This window comes from Amblyraja radiata, chromosome 19 (genome assembly GCF_010909765.2).
Source record: "Amblyraja radiata isolate CabotCenter1 chromosome 19, sAmbRad1.1.pri, whole genome shotgun sequence".
Taxonomy (NCBI): domain Eukaryota; kingdom Metazoa; phylum Chordata; class Chondrichthyes; order Rajiformes; family Rajidae; genus Amblyraja; species Amblyraja radiata.
The window spans coordinates 41,476,914-41,497,878 of record NC_045974.1 but is presented as its reverse complement, the minus strand read 5'-3'; the positions used below and the strand labels follow the sequence as shown (position 1 = coordinate 41,497,878).

Genomic DNA, 20,965 nt, shown 5'->3' with positions numbered 1-20,965 from the left:
CAAGCTGCCAGAGGAGGTAGTTGAGGCAGGGACTATCCCAACATTTAAGAAGCAGATAGAGATATGGATCAAAGGCGGCTGAAGGGCCTGTTTCCACACTGTATCGCGCTGTATCACTCTATGACTATAACATAGCTTTTTCTACAGATATCTGTAATTATATTCTGTTTTTATTTGTTTCTATGCTCGCTCTATTTATAAAGTACACAAAGTGAAAACCATTAAAGGGCAGCCCTAAAATGTGCGACCAGGGTCATATTGTTTTTAAAAGTAGGTGGTCTTTTGCTTGATTTTGACTGGATACTTCTTCTAACGGCTCACCGGGAGTGTATCTGCTCACCGGGGGTGTATCTGCTCACCGGGGGTGTATCTGCTCACCAGGGGTGTATCCGCTCACCAGGAGTGTATATGCTCACCGGGGGTGTATCCGCTCACCGGGAGTGTATATGCTCACAGGGGATGTTTCTGCTCACCGGGGGTGTATCTGCTCACCGGGAGTGTATCCGCTCACCGGGGGTGTATCCGCTCACCGGGAGTGTATCCGCTCACCGGGGGTGTATCTGCTCACAGGGGATGTTTCTGCTCACTAGGGGGTGTATCCGCTCATCGGGAGTGTCCCACTGCTCACCGGTATCCGCTCACCGGGGGTGTATCTGCTCACCGGGGGTGTATCTGCTCACCGGGGGTGTATCCGCTCACCGGGGGTGTATCTGCTCACCGGGGGTGTATCCGCTCACCGGGGGTGTATCTGCTCACCGGGGGTGTATCCGCTCACCGGGGGTGTATCTGCTCACCGGGGGTGTATCTGCTCACCGGGGGTGTATCTGCTCACCCGGGGGGGTATCTGCTCACCGGGGGTGTATCCGCTCACCGGGAGTGTATCCGCTCACCGGGAGTGTATCTGCTCACCTGGGATGTATCCGCTCACCGGGGGTGTATCTGCTCACCGGGGGTGTATCCGCTCACCGGGGGTGTATCCGCTCACCGGGGGTGTATCTGCTCACCGGGGGTGTATCTGCTCACCCGGGAGTGTATCTGCTCACCGGGGGTGTATCCGCTCACCGGGAGTGTATCCGCTCACCGGGAGTGTATCTGCTCACCTGGGATGTATCCGCTCACCGGGGGTGTATCCGCTCACCGGGGGTGTATCTGCTCACCGGGGGTGTATCCGCTCACCGGGGGTGTATCCGCTCACCGGGGGTGTATCTGCTCACCGGGGGTGTATCTGCTCACTGGGGAGTGTATCCGCTCACCGGGAGTGTATCCGCTCACCGGGAGTGTATCCGCTCACCTGGGGTGTATCCGCTCACCGGGGGTGTATCCGCTCACTGGGGAGTGTATCCGCTCACCGGGAGTGTATCTGCTCACCTGAGGTGTCCCGGCCGCTGCACACCGAGAGATGGAAACGTAGACCCATGCGTAATGGTTCCAAAGGGCGCAGAAACAGATGGAGGACTGGGCTATTGCTCCATGAGTGTGAATCCCACCATATCTCAAAGGAGGATGATTGCACTTATTGGAGGTGGCTCATTCCAGCCTCAGGACACCTGCGCAGCACTTTGTCAGAATAGTGATAGAATGGCATCTTCAGCTGCTTCATTAAATACTTTCCTATATTTGTAGCGTTGGAATGAGGATGTTTGCTGGTGGTTTGGTGGTGCAGCAGGTTGAGAAGCTGCGTCTCAGACCAGAGACCCAGGTTCAATTCCAACCACGGGCGTTGTCTGTGTGTAGGTTACACGTTCTCCCTGTGACATTCCTCTGAATGTTCAGATGCCATCCCAAGTCTCAAAGATGTGAAGGGATAGGTTAATTGACCCCAGTATGGCAGGGAATGAAAGGGGAGTTGATGGGGAGATTATGGGGAGAATTAAAAATGAGACTAGTGTAGGATTAGTGCAGCTAGGCGGTGAATGTTGGCAATGACTCAGTGTGCTGAAAGGCCTGTTTCCATTCTAAACCACTCTTTGACTATCAAATTAATCTAAAGAACATATTATCATGGAATGCTCTTTGTACGAATTACTGTTTCTTGTGAATTCTTGCCTTTGGTCTTTAAAGCTTTGTACAAGGACGCCCAGCACATGACAATAGCGAGTACTAAAGAACATGTTCCTACACCCTGAAATATTAATTTACAGAGGCCTGGCAAATGTAATGCAGTGGAATACACGCGTACCTGTCCTCAATTACCACGGACAGGTTGCTTGGGAAGGTGCCTTATGTAAACATCATATCGGTTCTGTAAAATAAGCAGACGATTTTATTTGGTCGCATTAGCAGACCAATTTTAATCTAACAAGGCTAAGAAATTTTAAAATGTACACGCAGGGATCTGCAGATGCTAGCTTACAAAAAAAGACACAAAGTGCTGGAGTATCTCGGCGAGTCAGGCTGCATCTCTGGAGAACATGGAAAGGCGCCGTTTCAGGTTGGGAGCCTTCCCCGACACGAAACCTCAGCTGTCCATGTTCTCCAGGCATGCTGCCTGACCTGCTGAGTTACTTCAGTACTTTGTTGTCTTTGCAAGAAATTCTAAAGATGAGTCATTCTGCTTCTGCTTCCATTTTAAATTGGTAAATGCTGACAAAATGTAGAGGGGTGTTAAATACTGAAGTGATACATAAATGAAAGATGTTTTTAAATAATGCTTTTGTTATCCCGAGAGCATGCGTACGAAGTATGTTGTTGGGCCTGTTCCTGAGCTTCAGGTTCTTCGGTAATGTTAGACGTAAAGGCAACCAATCACACTTTACTGGTGACTACCGATACAGAGAATGATCAAAGTCCAAATATAGGAAGGTTGAGAGGTTGCTGCATCATTTAAGAATTTAACTAAAATTCTAATTTAACTTAAATCCTTCTTAAATAAGGCGGTCACAGTGGTGCAGCGGTAGAGTTGCTGCCTTACAACAAATGCAGCGCCGGGGCTCCGGGTTCGGTCCCGACTACGGGTGCTGTCCATACGGAGTTTGTACGTTCTCCCCGTGACCTGCGTGGGTTTTCTCAGAGATCTTCGGTTTCCTTCCACACTCCAAAGACGTACAGGTTTGCAGGTTAATTGACTAGGTAAATGTAAAAATTGTCCCTAGTGGGTGTAGGATAGTGTTGATGTGCGGGGATCGCTGGTCGGCGCGGACCTGGTGGTCCGAAGGCCTGTTTCCGTGCTGTATCTCTAAACTAAACTAAACTAATCAAGGATACCAGATTACACAATTGCTGTCTAAGAAAGATCAGGGGATTTTGAGGACTACATGAAAAGGAAGTAGATCGCATGTAAAGAAGATTGGAAACATGGGAGTCCCCTCAGTAATTCAGAGTGTAGGAGTTAGTAAAACAAGAGGGGACTGCATGAGGGTGCATGGAATAGCACTGGCATACAAGATTAAGCAAAATCCCAATGTATTTTGTCAGTATATTTGGGGGTTGTTGACAAGGGAAAGTATGCTGAGATTGGTTCTTATATTCAGTTCAGTTTAGTTTATTGTCACGTGTACCGAGGTACAGTGAAAAGCATTTGTTGTGTACTATCCAGTCAGCGGAAAGACAATACACGATTACAACCAAGCCATTCATAGTGTATGGAGACTTGATAAGGGAATAACTACAAGATAAAACCCAGTAAAATCCGACCACAGTTAGTCCGAGGGTCACCAGTGAGGTAGATATTAGTTCAGCACTGCTCTCTGGTTGTGGTAGGATGGTTCAGTTGCCTACTAACAGCTGGGAAGAAACTGCCCCATAATCTGGAGGTGTGCGTTTTCACACTTCTGTACCTTTTGCCTAAATGTATCCAATGGATGTGCAGCATTGTGTGGAGACAGGTTGTGCAGCACATCTCTGTTGCCTTCTAAGTTGAATTAGAATTTAAGTTAAATTCTTAAATGATGCAGCAACCTCTCAACCTTCCTATATTTGGACTTTGATCATTCTCTGTATCGGTAGTCACCAGTAAAGTGTGATTGGTTGCCTTTACGTCTAACATTACCGAAGAACCTGAAGCTCAGGAACTGGCCCAACAACATACTTCATACGCATGCTCTCGGGATAACAAAAGCATTTAAAAAAATCTTTCATTTATGTAAAATTTCAGTATTTAACACTCCTCTACATTTTGTTCAGCATTTACCAATTTGAAATGGAAGCAGAAGCAGAATGACTCATCTTTAACATGCCCAACACGCGCCTGATGTCCCGCAAACCCTTCTGGTCATCCGGTAAATCCCTGGAAGACTTTGACTCCCAAGACTGAGTGGCGTAGAGCCTGGAAAGATGCCAACACCAACAACGGAGATGTCATCACAGACCCCACAGTGAAACCACCGGGTTTTGACCTCCATCGCAAGCAATGGCTAACCCTGAACAGAATCTGCACCCTCCATGCAAGAACAGCCCATCACCTGCATAAGTGGGGGATGACAGACAGCCCTGCTTGCGACTGTGGACATCCAGACTTGACCATCCCACACATTGTGAATGATGCTCACTGATGCTTTTCCCTGGTGTCATCAAAGCCATCCACCCAGTAACTGATGCTGTCCTGGCCTGGATGTCTACCCTTGATCTACAACTTTAGGCTGTGCACGACATACGCAAGAAGAAGAAGCAGAAAAACAATAGATGATTACAATCGATCCATTTACAGTGTATAGATACATGATAAGGGAATAACATTTCATTCATCATCGTTGAAAACATTAGCGACGCAGTCGTGCTGGTTTCCAACGGGAACGGTAACGAACGCACCACACATCTCTGTCCTCCAGTTCCTGCGGACTTCCGCCGCTGGAAGTATAGGATTTTGGTGTGTGTGCTTCATCATCATTCCTTACAATGCCATGTACGACAGTGATCGCAACTTCTACTGAAGTGTGGATGGCCGTTGGCTTGCTAGAAGCTCATCCGCCATTTGACAGGTCTTGTTTTTGGTCCTGCTGGGGGTCCACAGCCTCCTCCTCATCTGGCAAACCAGGTTTAGTTGCCGACTATCCGACCATGGAGCAGGTAGTATGGGATTACATGGTACCCTTGGCGGGGGGAACTCCCCCCGACCTGACCTAAAATAACGTTTAGTGCAAGGTAAAGTCAGCAAAGGATCCAATCAAGGATAGTCCAAGGGTCACCATAGAGGTAGACAGTAGTTCAGCACTGCTCGCTGGTTGTGGTAAGACGATTCATTTGCCTGATAACAGCTGGGAAGAAACTGTCCCTGAATCTGGTGGTGTATGTTCCCATTACCATTCAACATCTGCCTCGGGGCGCTACACAAAATGTGATGGAACCCAATGGGTTGATCTAATTCTCGTGCAAACAGAGGTTAAACTGGGTTATGACATCGCGCTAACCCTTTGCTCGACCTTCTTCCCTGCAAAACTGCTCCTCATCTTCCAGATATTTTCTGCTGGAGTGGAGTTTTATCTGCACGTTGAACAAGAAATGATTCAGCTTTTGTGAACTCCACTCCAGAACCAAGACCATCCCCAACGTCAGGCACTGATACACAGAGTGCATTTGATAGCTGCACATCTACAGATTCAGGGCTCAGGTTTCAAATCATCGTTGGCTCTTTGATTAAAGAGTGGTTGAGAGCAGCTTTCATTCCTGTGAAGTGCGTGGATGGATCGCTTGCTGCCTGCGTGCAATTGATCTGAAACATTAACCTTGCTTCCCTTTCCATTGACGTTGTTTGACCTGCAAGTTTATTTTTAGATTTCAGCTGTGCAGCTTTCAGATTTTTCTCTTTGATGTTGTTTAACGTGCTCGTAAGCAAATTTTTAACCATGTCAATAGCCAATGGACTAATTATTAAAAAATATATTTTTAATGGAAAGAACAGTGAGCAAATGGTATTTAGATTTACAGAAGGTTTAGTTGTTGGGACCAAGTAATCTGTTTCATCTTTATATGTTCCATTATATTCCGTTATATAAAGTATATACAAGTATATGTGTGTGTGTGTGTGGCAGTGTTAGCTGTGAGGAGGATGCTAGGAGGCTGCAAGGTAACTTGGATAGGCTGGATGAGTGGGCAAATGCATGGCAGATGCAGTATAATGTGGATAAATGTGAGGTTATCCACTTTGGTGGCAAAAACTGGAAAGTAGACTGTTATCTGAATGGTGGCCGATTAGGAAAAGGGGAGATGCAACGAGACCTGGGTGTCATGGTACACCAGTCATTGAAAGTAGACATGCAGGTGCAGCAGGCAGTGAAGAAAGCGAATGGTATGTTCGTATTCACAGCAAAAGGATTTGAGTATAGGAGCAGGGAGGTTCTACTTCAGTTGTACAGGGCCTTGGTGAGACCACACCTGGAGTATTGCGTACAGTTTTGGTCTCCTAATCTGAGGAAAGACATTCTTGCCATAGAGGGAGTACAGCGTAGGTTCACCAGACTGATTCCTGGGATGGCAGGACTTTCATATGAAGAAAGACTGGATAGACTCTGCTTGTACTCGCTAGAATTTAGAAGATTGAGGAGGGATCTTATAGAAACTTACAAAATTCTTAAGGGGTTGGACAGGCTAGATGCAGGAAGATTGTTCCCGATGTTGGGGAAGTCCAGAACAAGGGGTCACAGTTTAAGGATAAGGGGGAAGTCTTTTTGGACCGAGATGAGAAAAATGTTTTTCACACAGAGAGTGATGAATCTCTGGAACTCTCTGCCACAGAAGGTAGTTGAGGCCAGTTCATTGGCTATATTTAAGAGGGAGTCAGATGTGGCCCTTGTGGCTAAAGGGATCAAGAGGTTGGATGATCAGCCATGATCATATTGAATGGCGGTGCAGGCTCAAAAGGCCGAATGGCCTACTCCTGCACCTATTTTCCATGTTTCTATGTTTCCCTTATCCCTAACCAGTCTGAAGAAGGGTCTCGACCTGAAACGTCACTCATTCCTTCTCTCCAGAGATGCTGCCTGTCCCGTTGAGTTACTCCAGCTTTTTGTGTCCATAAATGCAAATAAAAGACGGTTGATGGAGTGTTCCATTTATTACAACAGCTCAAAGCACTAAACACACAGTTCATTAACTTATCCCATTGTGCCCATGTTGTCAGTAGTTCTAATCCATTGGATTGTTTTGCAATGTATTATAGTTTGCCAATTTGGCCTTTGTCAGTTTGCAGATAATTACAGGAAGTTCAGACACAACGGATGAATTTTCGATGAGAATTTGTAATTGTATTACGCTGCCATCATCTGGCAGAAAGATTAGTAAAGGCCTTTATTGGAACAAAACAGTTGGCAGTATATTTCAGTGGTAATTTATATGAATTAATGTTCTTTTGCTTTTCAGTCTTCCGAAACAGTCTTTCAGTAATTCTCTTCTCAAGACAAAAGGTTTACAGACTTTTCTCTTACAATACACTCCTAGTTCTTAGTTTAGTTTATTGTCAAGTGCACCGAGGTACAGTGAAAAGCTTTTGTTACATGCTATCCAGTCAGCGGAAAGACAATACATGATTACAATCGAACCGTTTACAGTGCAAGGTAAAGCCAGCAAAGTCTGATCAAGGATAGTCTGAGGGTCACCAATGAGGTAGATAGTAGTTCAGGACTGCTCTCTGGTTGTGGTAGAATGGTTTATTTGCCTGATAACAGCTGGGAAGAAACTGTCCCTGAATCTGGAGTTGTGCGTTTTCACACTTCTGTACCTTTTGCCCGATGGGAGGAGAGGGAGTGGCCAGGGTGCGACTCGTCCTTGATTATGCTGCTGGCCTTGCCGAGACAGAGTGAGGTATGAATGGAGTCAATGGAAGGGAGGTTGGTTTGTGTGATGGTTTCCACTGCAGTAAAGCAGTTGCAGAATTAGAACCGATGGATCAGATATTGGTGCTAACATCTGTTGTTAGTTAGAATGCCCTGGCATTGCAACTCAGGTGGCTGCTGTTCTAATAGTTGCTGTAAATGAGACGTGAGTGAAGAGAAGCTAACAAGATATAACTTCTGCCAGTAAAATGTAAAGACGGGGTAATATTTAGAGGAAGTTTGGAGATGAGTGAATCAGAGTGGAGGAATTCATGTCTGTAGAAGGGTCTCAACCCGAAACGTCACCCATTCCTTCTCTCCAGAGATGCTGCCTGCCCCGCCGTGTTACTCCAACATTTTATGTCTATCTATGGAAAAATTAATTGTTTAACCAGGTACAGAGAGAGAAACAAAGAGGGAACAATTGAATGAAGAGGATAATTTTAATTGCCTTGGAAAAATACAAATCTAAAGGAATGAGCCTCCTCACATAAGACAGTAAACGTACACTGCCAGGGGAGGTTGATTGGCAGTAATTAAAAAATTGGGTACAATAGCTTAGTGTTAAATTACTGGACTAACATCTAGGGACATGGAATAAAGAGCTAGTATTAGTAATGATAACCATCAAACGATTGGATTTTATATTAATCAGTTCCTAGACAAATGCCCTTCAGGGAAGGAAATCGGATGCCATTACCTCGTTTTGTCTGTTTTTGGCTTCCGATCCCAGGATTGGCTCTTCTGCCACTCTCTCCCCGATATGGCATGTTAGCAGCTTAACGTACGTGGTGGAGAAAGTGGACTACACTGAGATTTGGACAATAAGTACAGACAAGGGCTCCATCCCTTGAGCCAGTATCAAGAAAGGTTTCATTGTGTGAAGATCCCCACCTTGGTGCTTTGAACTCTACAGTGCCTCTAATTCTCAAAGCCCTGTTCCACGGTACGAGTTCATTCCAAGAGCTCTCCCGAGTTTGCCCTGATTCGAACTCGGAGATTTACGGTAATGGCCACTCGTCGGTACTCGGGGCTCTCGTGGACATTTTTCAACATGTTGAAAAATCTTCACGAGTCTTCCAGTGCTTACCTGCCGTTAGCGAGTCTTCCCGAGTACCTGCAGTTAGCGTTACGAGCCGCTAAGTGACGTCCCCGAGCTACGACATACCCGCTACATTCATTCTCCGTGCTTACCACAAGTTTTTTTTTTTTTTAACTCGGGAGAGTTGGAATGAACTCGTACCGTGGGACAGGGCTATAATACTGCAGCAGCTTTAGGCTGCGTCCACTGCACAAATGCAGCAACCTCCTGAGATTTGATGCATGTTCATGAGAGATGGTGGAAAGCTGGTTTTGTGAAGCTGGATGCCAAGTGGAGCAAATTTTGATAATAACAACTTTTGATTATGGCATTTAACAAATCATCCCTTCTTATTGGAGCAGGAGTGGGTTCAGTAAGATCAAGCCCCTCTAGCCCAAGGTTGCATTTGGTGCAATTTTGACTGTGACACAAGGGTCATGGAATGAAGAGCTAGTCTTTGTCCCATATCCCTCGGTACAAATGCATCTTTGTCCCATATCCCAACGTACAACAAACATTCAGATTCAGGTATAATGTTAACTTCTAGCCTAGGATCAGTTGCTGGACACAACATGCTGGAGTAACTCAGTGGAACAGGCAGCATCTCTGGAGGGAAGGAATGGGTAACATTTCGGGTCGTGACCCTTCTTCAGACCCTAGGATCAGTTGCCTTTTGTGAAAGGACATTCCAAACCTCTGCTGCCATTTGTAGTGTGGAATATGCTCACTTCTGAATGAATCTTAATCCATGACTCCCCAGTCAGAGCATGTTCTGTTCATCGGATCCCGTGCATAGTGTTGAAACTCTCGATCCTCACCAGTAGTGTTCCAATATTGAGGCACAAACAACAGAGAACGCCATCTACCTCATTGTTATTTTGGCAGCAAACACTGGCTCATTGAAATTCTCCAACTGGGAGAAATTGAATACCACTGATTGGAGCTGTCAGCGGTGATGGGATGTATGATAAGGAAGGTGACAATTTCGCTTGCACACACAAGCTTTGAATTTGATTATCTTTCACTCCTAGTAATTCTTTTATCCTTCATTTCTGACCCAAGGTACTGGAAGACAATGTAGGTTGCAGTTTAAAACAAAAAGCAGGGAGTAGTTTGAGCATTACTGCCCGTGCTATTTTATATCTTATGATTCATTCATAGGAAGTGGGCACCACAAGGACCAACATTTTGTAACCAATTCTCATGACCTTTAGAGGATGGCATTGAATGGTTTATTTTGAACTGCTACAGTCTAATGGTGAAGGTGCTTCACACTATTGTTAGGCTGAAGAAAGTTCAATGTTAATTCCAGGTGGGGCTGGTGCTCTAGTTGGAAGGAAATGCAACAGTGATGACACTCGCATACACCGCCTGCCCTGGTCTTTAGCGATATTGGTGGCCATGTGCTTGGCAGATGCTGTCAAAGAAAAGACTAGGCTTGTATTCACTGGAGTTCAGAAGGATGAGGGGGATCTTATAGAAACATATAAAATTATAAAAGGACTGGACAAGCTAGAAGCAGGAAAAATGTTCCCAATGTTGGGCGAGTCCAGAACCAGGGGCCACAGTCTTAGAATAAAGGGGAGGTCATTTAAGACTGAGGTGAGAAAAAATATTTTCACCCAGAGAGTTGTGAATTTGTGGAATTCCCTGCCACAGAGGGCAGTGGAGGCCAAGTCACTGGATGGATTTAAGAGAGAGTTAGATAGAGCTCTAGGGGCTAGTGGAGTCAAGGGATATGGGGAGAAGGGTTATTGATAGGGGACGATCAGCCATGATCACAATGAATGGCGGTGCTGGCTCGAATGGCCGAATTGCCTCCTCCTGCACCTATTTTCTATGTTTCTAAGATGCCTTGGCGAGTCACAAGTGCATGCGACACTCTGCAGCTGCACCCACTTACTGCGGCACGGGGAAAAAGTATGTTGAAGCTTGTGGATCAAATCGTAGGATAGTTTGCACTGGATGTTTTTACGCTTGATTGTTGGAATTACATTCATCCTGGCAAGTGATACTACTCCATTTTTCTCCAGGCCTGTGCCTTGTAAATGGTAAACTGTTCATTGAATCAGCATGTGAATCATTCCTGCAGAATATCCAATCTCCAGACTGATGTTGGAGATATTGACATGGCCAATTATCTAGTCTGATGAAGGGTCCCAACCTGAAATGTTTAAGAAAGAACTGCAGATGCTGGATCAATCGAAGGTAGACAAACAATGCTGAAGAATCTCAGCGGGTGAGGCAGCATCTATGGAGCGAAGGAACGTCACCCATTCCTACTCTCCATAGATGAGTTTCCGACTCTCCCGACTTGAATGTTGTCTATCCTTCTCTCCCATGATGCTGCCTGATCAGCTGAGTTCCTCCAGCATTTAATGTTTAGTTCATTACCTTATTTAGCTTGTTTCCAAATGTATCTCTTCATGTAGAGGAATTAAACACGAAAGGAAGGAAATTAAGCTTCATTTATATAGGACATTGATCAGACAACATCTGGAGACTACATCTGTCATGAATATTGATTTCTCTAACTTCAAGTAACCCCGGCATTTCCTCTCTATCCCTCCTCCACCCAAGTTGCACCAGCTTCTCATTTTCTCCAAACAAACAGCTAACAATGACCTGTTTCCTTTATATAAACACAGAAAATAGGTGCAGGAGGAGGCTATTCAGCCCTTCGAGCCAGCACCTATCAATACCAATCATCGCCAATCAATAACCCGTGCCTGCCTTCTACCCATATCCCTTGATTCCACTAGCCACTAGCCCCTAGAGCTCTATCTAACTCTCTCTTAAATCCATCCAGTGATTTGGCCTCCACTGCCCTCTGTGGCAGGGAATTCCACAAATTCACAACTCTCTGGGTGAAATCATCGTTACCTTTTTGCATATCTTTCATTAATCGTTCTTTATCTTTCTACATCATCATCTATAATCTCTTGTTTCCATTTTCCCTAACTAGTCAGAAGAAGGGCCTAGACCCAAAACGTCACCCATTCCTTGAGATAATTTAAGCCTCTGTTGCTGTTCCTTATCAAGGGATCCACTTTTCTCCTTTTGTTGTTGAATTTTAATACGATAGTTTAAAAATGGCCAAATAATGTGTATTAACTAGTTTAGCATTGGAAATACAACAAAAGGACCTTTCTATGAAATCTCCCTCATTAAATATAAAATATGTGAGATGATGAGATAAAAGTGGCATAACATGTGAAGCCAGAGGAAGGAATAAAGGGGGAAGAGGATGGGGGTGGGGGGGGGGGGGGGGGAGGGGTGGGTGCACATCCAACTGGGGGTGGGGGGGGAGGCTGTGTTTGTATGTTTGTACATAAAATAGAGAATACAATGTTGATATCGCTGGGTTTGAACATTGTTTCACAGAAACAGCGACTCAAACAATGAGACTCAACAAGCAACGATTTGTGTGGGGTGACGGAGAGAGTGGGAATGCAAGGTTTACTTGAGGTTAGAGAAATCAATATTCATACCGTTGGGTAGTAAGGTGCCCAAGCGAAATATGAGGTGCAGTTCCTCCAGTTTGCATGCGTTCTCACCTAGGCAGTGGAGGAGGCCCAGGACAGAAAGGTCGCTATGGGAATGGAAAAAGGAGGTAAAATGGTTAGCAACCGGGAATCCTGCAGGCCTTGGTGAACCGAGCGCACGTGTTCAGGGAAAACTATCTCCTTATCTCACACATTTTGTCTTTTCATCTCTGACCTTTGTCCACCCAGCCGCCAATCAACCCCCCCCCCCCCTCACCTGTATTCACCTATCACTTGTTGAGTACCCACCTCTCATCCCTCTTTCTCCCCCCTACTACAGTCAGTCTGAAGAAGGGTCCCCACCCAAAACAATGCCTATCCATTTACTCCAGAGATGCTGCCTGACCTGCTGAGTTACTCTAGCTCTTACTGTCTCTTTGGCTTGCTATTCATCTAATTGCTGCTTACAGATATTTGCTAGTTCCTTCCACAGTTTCCCATGCTAGAACAGTGACTGCCCTTCAACAATTCACAGTCCCTTTTGACAACTTGTATCCGCCCGTGAGTTAGGTGTAGGCCTGGGCTAGTGTCCAGGTTCACGTCTCGTATTTATTCAGAAGACAACCTACTTAGGAGAGAATGGTCTTATCTCCCTGTGTCCTATATCTCCCACATATTCTCTGTACACTGCACCAACAGTTTGAATTCATTACACCCTTGGCAACCTCGTGGCATCAAAGAGACTTTTTACATTTCCATATCATTTATCCTTGTGACATCTCGTGTGTGTTCTTGGACCCGCTTTCATCTGTATCCCCTTTCATCTGTATTTTACAGGGTAAACAAGCCTGCCTGTATTCCAATGTATCTGAGGCCGATGGAAAGCCAGGTCTACAATGGTTTTGTTCAAATACGGAGATGGATTTGAACTGGTAAACTGGGATATTTGCCAACTGGGGCTACTGATTTTGGATGATCAGCCATGATCATGTTGAATGGCGCTGCTGGCTCGAAGGGCCAAATGACCTACTCCTGCACCTATTGTCTATGTTTCTACAATTAATACAGTAGAAGCTAATACACTGACTAATTTTAACACGACAACAACTTGGAATTATGGAACACCTGATAATGTGATAAAAGTCTCAAAATGTCTTTACTATTGAAGTAACTGGGAATGGACTTCAAAGTTATGGACATAGTGAGAAGGAAAAGTTTGAAAGTTGGCAAATATCAATCTTGACAATGGTTTTAAATGTGAACAATTATGACATTTTGGGAGGAATTCTACAGAGTGTCCTGGGCATCTGAAGGTGGGATGGTCACCAGAGTTATAGCCAGAATGTGAGGAAAGGAGGAAATAGAAAATACATGGTTCAGTAAGTATCTGTGTAGCAATTGCTTGATGTAACAATCGATGTGTTGTTCAGTTTTTTGGAAAGCAAGACTTTAGTGTTGATTTTTGAGTGGTTTAGCCTTATTATTGTCATGTGCAATTGCGGTGGGTGAAAAGCTTTGTTTTGCACGCTATTCAAACAGATCTGATAAGTATAAGTACATACATACATAAGTACAACCAAGACAAACGCAAGTACTGTAGATAGAGCAAAGCGGGAGATACAGAATGCAAAATGTACCTAGCGTTGCAGTGCATCAGTTCCAAAGACATAGTCCAATGTCCACAATGGGGTAGAGGTGAATGGAACAGTCCCCTAGTTTTTGGAAGGACCTTGAGAGAGGGGAAGAGCCCAGGAGGGGCACAGAGAAGGGTGGGGGTGGGGGAAGAAAACGAGCATCAAAAACAAGGACAAAGAAAATGGATGAAAACAGGATTGGCCTTAGATACAAACTGCAGACAGACTCTGTGAAGATAAAAAATATAGAAGTGATCTGCTGCATAGGCAAATTATTTTGGAAAATATTTATATTTGTTAACATTTGGCAATATTAGACGGGGATATCCACTCCACTTCTGGTTCCTGGCTTCTATCCGTGTTGCTCCTGCTGTCTCTGGCCTCCCTCTTCAATACTTGAGTATTTAAACTACCTGAGGACTCGTGTCCAGAATTGAACATGTACCTAAACGTTGCTGTCAGTGTTCAAGAGTTTACATGATCATAGAGTCATAGAGTGATACAATGTGGAAACAAGTCCTTCGGCCCAACTTGCCCACACTGACCAACATGTCCCAGCTACACTAATCGCATCTGCCCTGGTTTGGTCCATATCCCTCCAAACATGTCCTATCCATGTATCTGTCTAACTGTTTCGTAAACATTGGGATAGTCCCAGCCTCAACTACCTCCTCTGGCAGCTTGTCCATATCCCCTCCACCCTTTGGAGGGGATATGGACAATGTGGAGGGGAAATTCCTATTATATCTTTACCCCTTCACCTTAAAATCAACCAGGCTGCATGAGGAATGAATATGGATTGTTGGCCATGTCTTGTACAACAGCAAGGTGTGCACTGAGACAGCTTAGCGTATTAGCTTCATGTAAGGGTTTGCTGGATTTAAAGATCCTAATTAGTTGTATCCTATTAGTTCTTCTATCATTTTTTTGGAGAGGAGAAAGGTCTCAGGATTTTACCATAATGAATTGGCTGCAGGAATAAATTTGTCATGCAGATTGGATCATTAGTGCCCCCTTGTGTTGGCACCGAGATGGTGAATATTTTAAAATCACATGCAGATTCGATCCACAGTGCATCACCATGGGAACATTGGGTCTGAAGAAGGGTCTCGACCCGAAATGACACCTATTCCTTCTGTCCAGAGATGCTGGCTGTCCCACTGAGTTACTCCAGCTTTTTGTGTCTATCTTCGGTTTAAACCAGCATCTGCAGTTCCTTCTTACACTTAACATTAATTATAAATTAAACATGAAAGAGTTTGCATTCAAATGAAATGAGGAGTAATAGAATCATTGTATTAGATATTAATCTTTTGCTTTAACAGTTGAATTTTCAAACCGGGACATTTCCAAAACATGAAATATTTGCAAATGTTTTCTTTTTTTCAGTTGTTTTTTGAGCTGATTTTGTATATAGGTTTCTGATAGCTCCAAGCAAGAGAATAGGTGTCAGGCTGTGCGTATGCGATGGGGTGGGTCCAGCAGAAAGTCCTGGCCAAAGCCAGGACCTGGTGGGGAGAGGATGTGTCAGGGGCTGCAGAAAACATATCTGTTAGGGAACAACCACATAAAATAACACGTGAGAGTTCATCAGGCACGGTTACTGGATTGTACTGACATCATAAATTGAACATTAAAGAGTTTGCCATCAAAGGAATTCCGGAAAGGGTACAGAGAAGATTTACGAGGATGTTGCCAGGACTGGAGGGTGTGAGCTATAGGGACAGGTTGAGTAGCCTGGGAATCTATTCTCTGGAGCACAGGAGGATGAGGGGTGATCTTATAGAGGTGTATAAAATGTTAAGAGGAATAGATCGGGTAGATGCACAGAGTCTCTTGCCCAGAGTAGATGAATCGAGGACCGGGGACATAGGTTCGAGGTGAAGGGGAAAAGATTTAATAAGCGGTACATTTTTCACACGAAGGATGGTGGGTAAGTAAGTAAGTAAATTTATTGGCCAAGTATTCACATACAAGGAATTTGCCTTAGTGCTCCGCCCACAAGTAACAACATGACATACAGTGACAGTTACGAATGACTCAGAAAACACTAAACATTAATAATAATAAAACATTAATGATAAAACACCATTGATCAAGCATGCGAACCAACAAAATACCAGATCAAAGGGAGACTACAGATTTTTGGCTGTTGAGTAGAGCAACTACTCGTGGATAACTCGTGGGTGTATGAACAAGCTGCCAGAGGAGGTAGTTGAGGACTATCCCAACGTTTAAGAAACAGTTAGACAGGTACATGGATAGAACAGGTTTGGAGGGATGTGGACCAAGCGCAGAAGGTAAACTAGTGTAGCTGGGACATGTGTGGGCAAGTTGGGCCGAAGGGCCTGTTTCCACACTGTATCACTCAATGACTGACATCTGTTTATATATTGTTGTGCCTTCAAGCAGAAAGCACTCTGGACTGATGATCAGAGCATATCGACTGGATTTACAACATTTCATAGAAAGACCATTTTGTGTGCGATTTCTTGTCGACTCTATTGTTCTCTGTCAAATTTGTTCACGCTGGTTTTCAATGTCTCTGACATCCACAAACGTTGAAAAAATATTTAAAAGCATAAATTGCAAACAGTTTTTTTAAAAACTATGAAAGGCCTGTGCACTTAATAGACAATAGGTGCAGGATTAGGCCATTCGGCCCTTCGAGCCAGCAGCGCCGTGCTCTGTGATCATGGCTGATCATCCTCAGTTAATTGGCTCAGTCAATTCAAAAATAATATTTAATTAAGACCTAATTTGGCCTGTTATTTCTCTCTATTCAGATGAACAGAGATGACCTCCTTTGCCAGGTATAAGGCCAGTTAAGAGATGAGGAAGAGTGCCCCAGGGCTGGACTACATGGCAGCACATTCAGGACTTTCACATTCATGACGACATATGCAGAAATTCCTTGTGGGAAGCCGTGTCTTGCATTCCTGGAAAATCCAGACCATTGACCAAAATCTATTTGAGGATTTGGAGCTTGTCTATTGAATAATTAATAACAACATGAGAAAATGAAAGTCTTGATGCTGTTCTTGAATTGCTCCAAATGAGATCTGCAGCCTGTGTTTCACAGAGTGCAGAAGAGTAAATGGGCCATTTCAGACGGTTATAATTTAGGATTGTAGTTGACATATTTGAACTAGCTTTGCTGTAGTGTAACCATGAGTAGTCAACTCCTTGCAATGCTCAAGGGGCATTGTCAGTGCATCGGAGGTACATGTTTAAAATACTGATTGATCTTGGTGCGAATGAACAATGAGGAACAAAGAGGTCCTTCTGCAGTTGTACAGGACCCTAGTGAGACCACACCTGGAGTATTGTGTGCAGTTTTGGTCCCCTAATTTGAGGAAGGACATTCTTGCTATTGAGGGAATGCAGCGTAGGTTTACAAGGTTAATTCCCGGGATGGCAGGACTATCATATGCTGAGAGAATGGAGCAGCTGGGCTTGTACACTCTGGAGTTTAGAAGGATGAGAGGGAATCTTATTGAAACATATAAAATTATTAAGGTTTTGGACACACTAGAGGCAGGAAACATGTTCCCGAAGGTAGACAAAAGTGCTGGAGAAACTCAGCGGGTGCAACAGCATCTATGGAGCGAAGGAAATAGGCAACGTTTCGGGCCGAAACCCTTGCCATCAGTCTGAAGACAGGATTCGGCCTGAAACGTTGCCTATTTCCTTCGCTCCATAGATGCTGCTGCACCCGCTGAGTTTCTCCAGCACTTTTGTCTACCTTCGATTTTCCAGCATCTGCAGTTCCTTCTTAAACATGTTCCCGATGTTGGGGGAGTCCAGAACCAGGGGCCACAGTTTAAGAATAAGGAGTAAGCCATTTAGAACGGAAATGAGGAGACACTATTTCACACAGAGTTGTGAGTCTGTGAAATTCTCTGCCTCAGAGGGTGGTAGAGGCTTTTGGATACTTTCAAGAGAGAGCTAGATAGGGCTCTTAAGGATAGTCAGGGGATATGGGGAGAAGGAAGGAACGGGGTACTGATTGGGGATGATCAGCCATGATCACATTGAATAGTAGCACGAAGGGCCGAATGGCCTACTCCTGTATCTATTGTCTATTGTCTATTGAGTCTCTGTTAGATGGTGACTTTTTTTTGTCCAATTATTCATTCATTTTGGATTTGCATTCCATTGTTTCTGGCAAGCAAGAAATCCCTGAAGTAAGCTGATTATCATAACTTAGTGAACGTCTGACTTCAGTTTGTACTCGGAGGTGTTTTAGTTTAGTTTAATTTAGTGTGGAGGTACAGCATGGATCAGGCCCTTCGGCCCATCGAGTTCACGTTGACCATCAGTCACCCGTCATACTAGTTCAATGTTATCATATCGCTCCCTACACTGGAGGGGCAATTTACAGAGACCAATTAACCTACAAACTCGCACGTCTCTGGTATGTGGTAGGGAATGGGAGCATCTGCAGGAAACCCACACGGTCACATGGAGAATGTGCAAACTCCACACTGACAGCACCTGAGGTTAGGATGGAGCCTGGGTCGCAAGCACCGTGAGGCAGCAACTTTACCAGCTACTCCACAGTACCGACATTTTAAAATGGCAGATGTTGTTCATCTACACATCCTTACTTAGATGTAAAGGCCAGTCGATCATTTAACATCGCTAACTTTGGCATTGACTGCGGTATCAAGTAAGCACCACAATCTTGCACCATTCTGCTGATTTGTACTCGGCATTGTATTCTCTCTGTGAGCTTCGTGAGAATAAGAAATCTAATTTCACCTGTGTTTATATGACAATGAACTGACCCGAATCTGAGTGTGCGCATCCAGAGACGGAGTCAGTTAGAATTAAATGCGGTAAATGCAGCAAAGATGAAGTGCGAACTGATGAGTAGACACAAGATGCTGGAGTAAAGGGCATGTCCCACTTGCGCGACCATTACAGGCGACTGCCGGCACCCATCATAGGTCGCCGAAATTTTCAACATGTTGAAAATTCAGCGGCAACCAGAAAGACACTATGACTCTTTGAGGACATCTCACGACCATAGGAGACCTCTCACGACCATACAGACTATGGCCGTGAGAGGTCTCCAAAGAGTCGAAGCGCCATTCTGGTCGCTGCTGAATTTTCAACATGTTGAAAATGTCGGCGACCTACGACATGTGCCGGCAGTCGCCTGTAAAGGTCGCGTAAGTGGGACAGGCCCATAACTCTGCGGGACAGGCAGCATTTCTGGAGAAAAGGAATGGGTGACGTTTTGGGTCGAGGCAAAGCCAAATCAGTAGATGTGGCCAAATTTTGATGCTACAGCACGCTTCATATGTAAAATAATCGTTAAGCTGTACTGGTTGATCAGTTCTACAAAACAGTGATGCTCGTGATAAACATTTCTCACCAGTAACATGACAAATGTTTCCGATAGGCTCTCTGATACTTTTGTGCATCAAATGATTTGTCTGGAAGCTTCATCAGAACGCTTTTGTGCCTGTTCTTGTTTTAACACAGTCAACCAAAGCTGAAAGCTGAAAATGGAGGTGGTGAAGTGGCATGCTCTTTGATCGCACAGTTTACTGTCTAAGTGACATGCCCAGTTCAGGGGCAATAAAGTGCCATTCTTGTTTGTTTGAAAAATAAATCGTCTTCATAACAAGTATATACGAGAAATACAAACTAGTAAATAGCTTTATTTACATTCATAGTGTTGTCCAGTCTATATATTAACCTTGTTGTCAAGTCTATACATTGGTAGTGTCATCAAGTTAATATATTCTTTGTACAAAGCACTGATTGCACTCATGTGGCCAAATTGAACAATATACCCTTCAAGTATTTGTGGGGTTGTTTTACATGGCCCAGCCTCTCAGTGCCCAGCGCAGCAGGGCCTTGGATTGTCCAGAAGGTCATAGGTTATAGGTATACAAGCCCAGCCCCTCCATTCTATCAACATATAACAGTCCCGCCATCCTGGGAATTAACCTTGTGAACCTACGCTGCACTCCCTCAATAGCAAGAATGTCCTTCCTCAAAAGGAAAAACATTTTCATCCAGAAAGTTGTGAATCTGGAATTCTCTGCCATAGAGAGAGAGTAAGATATAGGTCTTAGGGCTAACAGAATCAAGGGATATGTGGAGAAAGCAGGAACGGGGTGCTGATTTTAGATTATCAGCCATGATGATGTTGAATGGCGGTGTTGGGTGGAAGGGCCGAATGGCCTTCTCATGCACCTATTTTTCTATGTTCCATTGTGTCCTTCTCTGAAAGGGCTTCAGGGATGTTCTGGGCTGGCCACTGCCTGATGGACTTGTGGTCAATTAAGAATCATTCAACTATTACCCTTGCTTCCACTTATAAAGAGGAGACCAATGAAGCTGTTGGGTTCATGCACTAACCGGCCTACTTCATAGCAACTGAGAGTGGCTTTTGTTTATTTCCAGTTATTTTATAACTATATCATTTTCTCAAATGTGAGAATACCGAAACCACTGGATTATTCCAGTAAATTTATCTCATTAACAAGTAATCATACTCAGAAGTGAACATTGCATTCTAAAGTATATTAATTATCATAAATTATGGAAAAAGCAATAAAATCACTGACATAATCTGTTCAAATATTTATTGTATGCTTGTGGTTGGTAAAAATGTAATGAAGTACATTTTATCAGCAGTTTTTTCAGTGCTGTACCTCTGTCCCGAAAATGAATGTTGATGCATATTTCTCCTTTCTTTTGCAGTGAGTATGTTTTTGAATACATTAACCCCCAAATTCTACGTTGCGCTGACAGGCACTTCATCTTTGATCTCAGGGCTTATTCTGGTAAGTGAGTAGTGTTATTATTATTATGATTAATAATGTAGACATGGTTGTGGGATGGTCAGATATGGAATTCTCCGTGCTCGCGAGCCATATTTTCTGTATTTCTTCTCTTCTGCAAGCCTTTGAACACCATTTCTGCCATGGACCTTGTTAGTGAACCGCGAGGGTTTTATATTTTGGAGAAGGTCACTCTCTGGTGTATAGAAGATTAAGA

General features: G+C 44.2%; 1 protein-coding gene across 10 annotated transcripts in view; it reads left to right on the top strand.

Moving 5' to 3' along the window:
* st7 (suppression of tumorigenicity 7) overlaps nt 1-20,965 on the top strand; it is a 192,463-nt gene that overhangs the window by 99,320 nt on the left and 72,178 nt on the right. For all 10 annotated transcript variants that reach the window (XM_033038319.1, XM_033038314.1, XM_033038313.1 and 7 more), the window contains exon 2: nt 20,669-20,751. In XM_033038319.1, the coding sequence (XP_032894210.1) occupies nt 20,669-20,751 (83 nt within the window). The remainder of the gene's footprint in view (nt 1-20,668; nt 20,752-20,965) is intronic.